Raw genomic sequence first — 10,521 nt, forward strand, 5'->3', positions numbered from 1 at the left:
CCTTCAACCCATGGCTGTCTAAAACCATGGAGAAGCAATGGTGGCAGGACAACCCCGTCAAGGCCACTGTGGAGCCGTTTTTTGAAGTGTAAGAGTTGTCCTCCACTTTGAGCAAGGACTACTTGAGAACAAAAAGAGCCCTCTGTCCCCCTGCAGCTGCACGGGGCTGGGGATGGCAGGAGCTTCTGGCAGGGGGATAAACCAGAAATCTCCATGCGGGCCTGGCATCACACCATGGTGGGGGTGCTTGGGCCCCCACATGCTCCCTGTGCAGCTGCTGGCCCCCTTCTGTTCCCTCGACCACCCAAACTCCATCTCATGTGCGCTGAGCCGACAAATGAGACCAAACCCACAGCATTTTGCTAAGATCCATAGGAAATTATTCCACAGCCTTATGTTTAGTTTAGCAGACTTTCAGTAGATTCATTCCCTTCTTTGTCTTCATTATTTTTTTTTTTCCCTTAACAAAAACAAGCAGTGTGCTAAGAAATGCAAACCCGCTGGGATGTTTTCAGCCTTGGCCGGGGCCGCCTGAGCCCCCCCCGGGGCCGGGAGGCTGCCTCTGGCCGGGGCTCAGCGGGCGGCTTTCTGGGAGAGCCTTTTCTGATCCAAGCCGGTGTTCAGCTGTCTGTCTGAGGGCAGACTCCACTCGGCGACGGACGGACAGCAGCAGAATGGCACTCTGGGGAGCCTGCCTGCTCCTCTGCCTCCTCTCCCTCGCCCAGGTCTCCGGCCAGGAAAACAACAAATTCCGGCCAAAACCAGCAGCTTCCAAGAAAGGTAAGGAGCGGTGGCACCATCCCAGTGAGGAAAACTGGTGGGGCTTGTGGGGGGATGCAATTACCATACGGTGTTCTAATGCAACTTTAAAAAAAGCATCTAAAAGCCTAATAAGGTGTCTATTTTTTCTTTTCTCCCTGTGGGAATGATTGCATAAAATAGCAAGGAAATGGAAGTGTTTTCAGCATGTTCCTACCTTGAATAAATTTGATGGGACAGCTCGGTCTGAACTTCAGAGGGTAACATATTTTTCTGTGTTATCTCCAAGGTTCACCCCAAACTTTTCCTCTGCTAAAATCTCCTTTTCTGTGACTCCCTAGCCCTCCTCATTCATTTTTCAGAAGCAAATAAGCGGCAGATGACAGGCTGCTGTTGTAAATTTGGAGACAAGAGAGGGCAGATCATATGTAATCCACTAAATATCAACATGAATCTTCATTTTACAACACTCGCCCCGGGTGCATGTCAAGCCCTACACGAGCTTCAACTACTCAGGCTTACCAGAGGGCAATGCGCATAAAAAGTTGCCTAAATTTTCTTTTCCCTCGTGTGGTGGGTTTTTTTCTCTTCTCTTTCTCTTGCTACTGTCCCATTCTTTTTCCCTCTGACCCAATGCACATCAATTCTAGGAGAAGGTAGGTAAGGAAGCGGTTCTTGTTACACCTGGCAGCGTGTGAGCCTGCCTGATGTGACCGATGTCTGATGCTGTTGCATGGGCTTGGACCATTTCTGGTGGGTGTTTTCCTGCCTGGAGCAAAGCTGGGAGCAAGGAAGAAGCATCCCAGGAATTCACTTGGCTGGGCTGCTCGCTACGCTTGCCCAGCAGCTATTTTCATCTGATCCCATTCTTGAGAAAATTCTCCTTTTTCTGCCATTAGTTCTTCCTACAAAATCACTGCATAGCTGCTTGTTCCATGTGGCTGTTTTCTAGAGCAAAAATACCTCCTTGGGCCAGCACAGGGTATATACATGTGGTGCACTTAATGGATGTAGCAGGAAAGAGAAATGAGTTTCTTAGAGAAATCATATTTTTCCCTGTGTCACTGGAACTGCTGTTTGTAACCCACTGGTGAAAGCAAGTGAGAAGAAAATCAAATGGTCGGAGAGAAGTCAGATGGTGGGAGAAAAATCGCTTTTGACAGGAAAATTTGTCTCCAGTTTAAACACATTTGTCAGAGGGAAGGGAGCAAGCCTTTTTTTTTTTCTGAAAATCAAGCCGTCTCAAACAGCTGGTGTCAGTTTTTCTTGAGAGCTTCCAGGATTCTTTTCAAAGGAGAGGTCAAGTTTTCTTTGGGGAAAAGAAAACCCCAAACTTGGCATTTTTTGGCCAGCTGCATCCAGCCTCGTGGCAGGTCAGCCACCCTTCCTTCACTGGAAACTTCCAGCATTTCTTGGTTACCTTTTTTTCTGATTTTTACCAACATCAGGGGATGGAGAAAGAGGGGGGAAAGCACTAAAAATCCCCCACAGGGTTCCTTTTTGCCCCCAACCGCTTGCCACATTCAAGCCACTGGGGCTGGGGCTCCACTGCTCCTGCCCTGAGGGAGGGCAGGATGGCCCCATCCCATCCCAGGCCCCCAGCACCCCCTGTCCCAGCTCACCCCATGCCCTTCACCAGGGAGGGTTGAGCAGGGTGAAGCCACTGGAGCGTTGGGGTGTTTGGCTGGATTTATTTTTTTTCAGTCTGCACAGCCAAACCACAAATGTTAGAAAAGAAAATGATGATTCAAGCCAAGTTTTTTATCTTTTTATATATAGATTTTTTTTTTTGTAATTATTGTTTACATTTGGATCTGCTTCAGAACACAATATGGTGCTGGTTCAATATGAAAAATCCGAACCATAGCATTCAGAAAATGCTGAGATAGCACATTTACTTTGCCTTCTGTTGGGTTTTTTCCTGCCTCAAATTGCTCCCCAGTGATTTTTCCAGACCCAGCGGTACAGCAAACTCTACACAAACCTTGATGTTTTGGAGGCAGATGGGATTTGCCTTCCTCCGGTGGCCACAGGGGTCTCACCTAAAGGGTTGCCCAGAGGAGGCAGGAGCCATGTTGGGCAATGGCAGCCCTGCCTGGGCGGTGATGGCACCCCCCAACTCAGGGGTCCACACTGGGGACCCACTGGCCCTGGGCGGGGGTCCCCTTGGTCACAGCTGTGGCAGGGTGCTGGGGCCACAGGAGAACCATTTTGGTGTAGCTCTCACATGTACTTTTAAGGTAACTGGAGCTGACCATTAGAGTCTGGATGCTTAAATCTACAGGTAAATGTTGGAGTACAGATGCTCTTCACAGAAAGTGTCAGTGAACATTTACACTTATACAAACTCAGGGTGAGGGTGTTCAGTCCCCTGCTCTGATCTGGGGACAGACTGCAACATGGGGTGACTTTTCCAGCTGGGACATTCAGGAAAATGCCTGGTGTCAGAAGAAAAACCAGTGGCCAGGGAGGTTCGATGACAGACATAGTGAACCAGAGAGATGCATGCCCCGCCGAGGGACAAGAAACCTGTTAGGATGGGAACAAACTGGATGATGCTTGCCCAGGCAGAGCTGAGCAACCCAGATATAGATCCAAATATCATACTGGGATAGTTAAATAATCAAAATGAATTACAGAGGGATTTGGTTGTTATTCATTGTATAATTAGAACAAAGAAAAACATGCAAGAGCTCCACTTGCAGCATTGAATACATTACTGACCAGGCTTTCAGACCAACAGACTATTGTGACCCACATCCTTCTGTGAGTCTCCCTTCCACCTCACCTCTGCCCACGCTTAATCCTGCAGCTCACGGTTAACCACACAAGAACCTGCTCCAGCTCCCATGGGCAGCGCTGGCAGCCCCCATGCTGGCTTCAGTCCCAGCAAACCCAAGCTGTAATAGCCTTGATCAGGGGCTTCAGGAGGCCAGCCCTGAGGAAATGACAGCGCAGAGACAAAAACCTCTGGCAACTAAATAGAAAACTTGATGTTTGTTGATGCAGCCGCAGTACTTGCTTTGTAGCTGAAGCACAAATTAACTGCTCTTGGTTCTCCCCCATGACGTCCCGGTGAATGAGCCGATGAAGGAACCCCCTTGTGGCCCAGGGCTTGGAAACGAGGTGGTGAAAAGGGACAGGACACTTAGGTAGTTGTCACAGAGATGTGTCACCTTGCGTAGCAGGGACCCTCTAGATGGGAGCCCACCAGCAAACCTGGCTGGAACAACATAAGGAGCTGCCCCAGCAAGAATCAGTGTCCTGCCATGGCCCTTGGATGTTATTTAAACTTAAGGGATATTTGTTCTGCTGCAAGACCAGCTTGCACGGAAAAAAAAAACAGCATTAATTAGCTGTTTCCCACAAAATGTTCTCATCAAAGGCAGCAAAATAGTAACTAGTGCCTCAATGTTAAGTGAACCCATTAAAGTTAATTGAGCTATGTGTAAAGCAGCTTAATGACCTCCTTCTGATATGTCTGGATTTTCATATTCATGGCACCATCTAATCTTTGGGCTGGTGGTTTTGGTCTGCATCCAAGCTGCTTCCCCATTTACCTAGCTTGTTGCCTCAGGTCCCCATCTCTTTGACCCTTGAGGAAGCCCATCCTATTGCCTTCATGGGAAAATTGTCTCCTGTCCTTTCACCCCATGAGAACCACCAGATGCTTACACCAGGCCAGGCAAAGCAATAGGAGCAGCAGAGATAGTGTAAGGAATACAAACACCTCTATCTCCCACTACCTCCAAGGCATAATGGTCCTTTTGGTCCTAGACAGGAGAAATCCAAGTATGACTAATAGGTGGTTGGAGCTCTTGCAGAAGCAACACACTGAGCAGGATGTAGGATTTGGTATCAGGCGGCAACCAACTACGCAGCCAAGGAGGCATCTTCTCATAGCAGGAGAACAGCTCTCACCAGTTTTTGGGTACCTGCACAGGGGATGCTGAAGGCAGGGGCAGCTGTGATGGCCTGAGGGATGGCGTGGTTGGTGGGCTGAGGGATGGAGTGGCTGGCGGTGCAGGGGCCACAGCCCTTCCAGCCTCTTCCTGCTGAGCATCAACCCAGTGAGCAGGAGCTTTCCTACCAACGCACCCATGAGGGCAGACTAAGGACTGCATAAAGACAAAATTTTGTGCTAGGATGCTTAAGAAAAGACAGGAGGGTGTGCTGCAAATAGAGGGAGAGAGGGCCTGTTTTTGAGGGATTTAAAAAAAATAAAACCTATTCAGCAGCAGCTTTAAATCCCCCACAAAACACTCGTGTGTGGCAGGACTCCTGCTTAGGAGGGGCAGAATCAGATGGTGCCCTCCTGCATTTTGGGAGCTTGACCCTGGTGCAGCACCACTCCAGGCAAGTGCCCTACACGGGGACTCCAGAGACAAGCCTGCACCTTGCAACACTGGTGTGTGACCGCCCCCTTTCCCCAGCACTGCAGCAGCAGCCCAAGGGGAGACCCCCTCCATCACAAAGCCCTGAAACCCCAAGTGAGAAAACTGGGCTGCCGGTGGAACCAGGCTAGTGAGCAAACGCTCATTCTGATGGATATGAAAGGGGACACAGGTGTTGACTTTGTGGATCCCTTTTGTTTGTCTTTCTCTAAGGGCAGAGTAAGAGGGAGTTTTGATGATAGGAACAGCTTCAGCTGCATCCTCCAGGGACACGGCCAATGTTCATCCTCCTCCCTTGCCTTCTCCAACAGATAGTGTGAGCCTTAAAATGATTGAAGACCTGAAGGCCATGATTGACAACATCTCTCAAGAGGTTGCTCTACTGAAGGAAAAGCAAGCACTCCAGACAGGTAAAGGACTCGCTGCTTAGCAAGCGACTACAATTGGTCCACATGTTTTGACAAGACATGCCCAAGCACCCCACGACAAGGAGTCTATTGTGGGGAGAGAGAGTGGGGGCTCGCTGCAGTTCCTCCAGGCAGATGGAGCTCCTCAGACGGTTAATGATGAGAGTGTGTGGCCCCTCTTTATGTGTTAGAGCTTCCCATTTGTACAGCTATGGATATTTCTATGACACTAAGCCAGATGTTCATTTTACTTTATGAATCAGAGGGATGGGTAAAATGGATTGGTCTCTAATAAAATGTAGTTTACTCTTCTGTCTGAACCCCAGTGACATGGTGACCTGGTCTCTTATACATACTATGGTATTGCCCAGGGAACCTCACAGGAGGTCAGTCTCACCATGCTTCATTGAACACATACAGAGGACAGTACCAAAATGTCCATCTTCCAGCCATGCTCCATGGTTATTCTATGTGAACTCCAGCAACGTTGATAGGAGGGGGATTTGCAGAACATGAAACAGAAATGCAATGAAAATGCAAGTTAAGGAGAACGCTCTCCTTAAAAGAAAATGAACACAAGCAAAATCAAGACTTTAGAGCCAAACTTACATTCATTGAGATGTAATTGGTTTGGATATTAATGCATGGCTCTGATTAGTTATTGTTTGGCCCGAGTACCCTGCACTCTCAGGGTTTAGAGCTTAAAGGAAAAATGAAGTAAATAGCTATTCTTAAGAATAAAATCAGATGCAAGTAGAAATTTCTTCTGAATACTTCAAACTAGGCAAGCACAACACTCCTGATCAAAGCCTGTTAAAAAAGACATTTTTTTCTCATGCTTGCATAATTATGATGATTGAATTGGAATTGCAAACTTTTTCCCAAGACACTCGAACACCCGGCAGCGCCCATCTCAAGCCTTCGCTCCAACCAGTTTGTCAGAGGAAGCGTAGCATCAGCTGGGGAAGAGCAAGACCAAGGGAAGGGGCGGGAGGACCATGGCAGCAGCAGAGCCCAGGAGGGTGACAGGGGCACCCCCAGGTCCATTTTTCCTCATGGTTTGCAGACAGGGAGGGCTTGAGTCCTGCACAGGAGGGAGAGACCCCTGGGATTCCCGTGCTGCCAAGGATTGCTGTGCAGCCTAATAAATTAAGTCTGTAGTGTGGCTGCTGCGATTGCTGCTACCTCTTCCTGGGCACGCTTTTTTAAAATGAATTAATTCCCTTTCTTTCTTTTTGTCCTGTTTTTTTGGTAACCTCTCAGTTTGCCTGAAAGGCACCAAAATTCACCTAAAATGCTTCCTTGCGTTTTCGGAGATCAAGACGTACCACGAGGCCAGTGAAAACTGCATCTTGCAGGGGGGCACGCTCAGCACCCCCCAGAATGGGGAGGAGAACGACGCCCTCTACGACTACATGCGCAAGAGCATTGGCTCTGAGGTGGAGATCTGGCTGGGCCTCAATGACATGGCAGCAGAGGGCAAGTGGGTCGACATGACGGGCGGCCCCATCCGCTACAAGAACTGGGAGACTGAAATCACCACCCAGCCTGACGGCGGCAAGCTGGAAAACTGTGCGGCCTTGTCGGGGGCCGCGGTGGGCAAGTGGTTCGACAAGAAGTGCAAAGAGCGGCTGCCCTACATCTGCCAGTTCATGATCGTGTAGTGGTGGGGGCCTCCCCCTGCCCATCCACCTGCCACCTGGGTCTTACCCCTTGGCAGCAGGATTATAAAGCTATAGGTATGTGTATGTGTACATGTACATACGCACGCACGCGCGCGCACGTTCCACTAGAGTCACTCTTTGCAAAGAAAGTCGTCACAGCTCCGTATTGGGTTAGAGAGCGTTAGAGCATTTCGTTTGGCCACATCCAGCCCTGTTAGCAGCTGCATTGTTCTTACTAAGGCGTGATTTATGGATATATTTTTTTACACAGGGAATTTTATTAGGACAGCTCAGTTGTTTTGGCAAAGACACAGTGCCTCAGTCCAGCCTGGCAAACAGCCACCTCGGCTGCCCGGGGCTGTCGCTCTGCAATGTCCTTTCCCACCTCGCTGAGCTTCATTGGGACACCAGCAAAGCTAGTTCCCACTTTCTTCTCCTGTTTTACTTCCTGTAAGCCCTGGCAGCAAGGCACACAGGATCAAGATCCTCATCCCTCACAGCACCCTAATTCAGGCTCCTGGGGATCAAGGTCCTGTCTCAAAAAGTAGAGAGAATTTGTATTTTTTTTTCTGAGAAAAGGGTTAAAGAAAAAAAAAATAAACAACAAAGATGGGAAAGAAATGCAGGTCACACCAACAGTTTAATGAAGCCCTGCTGATGCTGATTTGCTGGCTGTTGGCGTAAAGGTATCAGCAGTTCTTTGCAGCTCAGTGCTTGATAATAACTCCTCCAGTTTGAGTCATGTCTCCTGCGCTGCCAGGTTGGGAATGTCAAGATGTGACACTCATGGGGAACCCATGGGAGAGGTATTTCAATGTGCTGCTTTGTTTAAAAAGAGCACGATGATGGGTATTCCAGGACGCTGAGTGGAAGAGTCAAGCTGGAGGGATTGAAACATACACAAACAAATGCAGAGTGCACATTCCCGAGGCTGTAACTATTGTCAAACTCTCCGCTGTTCAAATGACTATAAAATAAATATATATATAGCTTGCTGAAGGAAGGGAGTTGTGTCAATGAGATTGGAGTGCTTTCTTCTCTTTGCATTTCTCTGCAGAGCAGCTCCAGGGACCTGCAGAGGGTCAGAGATATCAAAGGCAGAGGGGAAAAGAGCTTCCCACCCGGGACACGGTTTATAGGATTTCCACCTCCCCTCTTATCATCGCAGTCACAGGCCACACAGGGGATACAGGCACGGAATCCTTTTACAGGCATATAAGATTTCCCTCCTCTCCTCCTCTTATTGCTGGGAAATGTCACTCCAAAATATGAGCCAACCCAGAAGAAAGGTCTTTCCCTTGTCCCCATTTGGCAGTGGTGTCAGGGGAGGAGGCACCTCAGGTCCCAGTGTGGAGCCAGCACTGACCAGGCTGCCTCCTGCCTCCTCTGCAACGAGCAGAGCTGCAGCAGCACTGAGTGTCCCTCTCCTTCCTCCACTGAGGTGGTGATGGCCTCTCCCCCCTCATCCTCCTCCTCAGCATCCTGCCAAGGAGAGAAGGCTACATAAAGAAGCCTTTGCAGACTCCAGGCCCTGATCCTGAATGTTTCTGAGGCTCTTTTCTATAGGTCATGGTTACACTCTACAAGCCAGCTTGTCTCAATCAGTAAAAACCCTCTAGTTTCCTTGCCAGATGATCCCTCCATGTTTTCAGATACACATGAATGCAAAGCAGCCGAGCCAGCAGCATTGCTGGCTTTGGTCCTGATTGGTCATAAACCACAAGGTCTTAAAACACAAATGCATGGTCAGAGAAATAAACTGAGGGATTTTATAGGAGCCCAGGAATTAAAGAGGGGTGCTATAAAAGCCACAGACCCTGGCGGTGCTGAGATTTGGGAAAGATGAGGGTGGTGTAGCCAAACCATCTCTCTGCAAGGAGTGTGAATCTGAAAAACAGCTGTGGAGGTCGACGCCAAAGGATATTCCCAGAGAGGACATTAAAGGGTCAATCTGTCAAAATCCAGAGAATAACAAGTTGCTCTCAGCAGAGTTCTTGGTTGTATCTCTGTTGCTTTCTATTTTCACACAGCTACACTCCTACCAACCCCATTCTTTGTAGATGTTTTGCTTTTCTGAAGCTGAGAGGAGTGCAGGGAAGGGGTGGCTTTGCTCCTGCCCTACTTGTTGGAGCCAGGATGCCAAAACTGACTTTGCATCTTCAGGGTTGCATTTATGATTTTAATATTTTTCTACATGTTTTTTTCTTACTGTATATTATGAACTACAGATTTTCTTTTAAAAGCCAAAGAAAAGCAAATTCTGGAAGAGTCCTCATCCTTGCTTACCACAGCACTCTTTTTTAATTTGTTTGTGACCAACCCCGTGTTTTGTGCTCACAAGGGATGCTGGGATTGAGAGGTTGAATGGGGGACACTGGCTGCCTCTACTCCAGCATGGCCTGATGGGGTCCATCTGCTGGGGGCTGGGACAAGCATCACTTTTTTTGATCTTCTATTAAATCTTTCTGGCACTCAAGCCAGAGAAGAACATCTGCTGTCAACAAAGTGTGATCCCAACCAAAGGCATGCAGACTAGTGGAAAGAAACTTCAGCTTTTCCCCAAGAAAAAGAAATGTGGAAGTGACCACATCTGAACCAACATTTTGTGATGTCTGCAATCTCAAATGAACCTTGTGTTATTAAAATAGGAGATGTTGTGTAAGAGCTTGTGCCACTGGTTGTGCCACTTGGCTGCCTGTGGCTCTGTAACATGGCTGAGGAAAGATGAAACATGAAATGCACATACATTTATATAAACAAAAGAAGAAAAGTTACTGGGTGAACCCATGGAAAATGTTAACCCAGCACTACACCATCCACAGTTGACTTAGTAGAACTACGCTCATTTATCCAGCTGATTGCCCTAAACCCAGTTCACCAAGGTCCTGAAGTACAGGCAGAGGACCAAATGGTTAAAATTATTAACCATAAAACAGTTAATACCTTTCAGAAGTATGCCTCTGAGCAAGGACCAGAACAGCAAACTATTAACACTTGTCAGCGCCCTGGCCAACTTGCTTTTGGCTTTGGTCAGTAAAAGGGACAGGTAGGTAAAGGTGGGCAAGAATTTGGGAGTCACAAGCCAAAACCTTGTTTTGAATCTTGAACACTTTTATGGGACTCGATCCTTAGCAGTCCCAGGTAAATTCAGATCAAGAAAGTTTGGTGACATGGGAAAAGGGACCCCAAGCAGAGAGAGGAAGAAAATTCCTACGCAGAACAAGGAACTGAACCTGACACCTCTACTCCTTGTGCCTGTCTGCTCAGCCTGAGGGTTACTCAAACCCAAGTCGCTCA

The 10,521-nt window shown here is 48.1% G+C and overlaps 1 protein-coding gene across 1 annotated transcript; it reads left to right on the forward strand.

Annotated features, from left to right (window-relative positions):
• The first annotated feature begins 486 nt into the window (after positions 1–486).
• On the forward strand, positions 487–8,223 carry CLEC3B (C-type lectin domain family 3 member B). Its single transcript, XM_082046658.1, has 3 exons — positions 487–780; positions 5,465–5,563; positions 6,824–8,223. Exons 1-3 carry the CDS (start codon positions 675–677, stop codon positions 7,222–7,224), a joined length of 606 nt encoding a protein of 201 aa, XP_081902784.1. The 5' UTR covers positions 487–674; the 3' UTR covers positions 7,225–8,223.
• Positions 8,224–10,521: the final 2,298 nt, after the last annotated feature.

The sequence above is a fragment of the Streptopelia decaocto genome, assembly GCF_964273445.1.
Source record: "Streptopelia decaocto genome assembly, chromosome: 2".
NCBI classification, from domain to species: Eukaryota; Metazoa; Chordata; class Aves; order Columbiformes; family Columbidae; genus Streptopelia; species Streptopelia decaocto.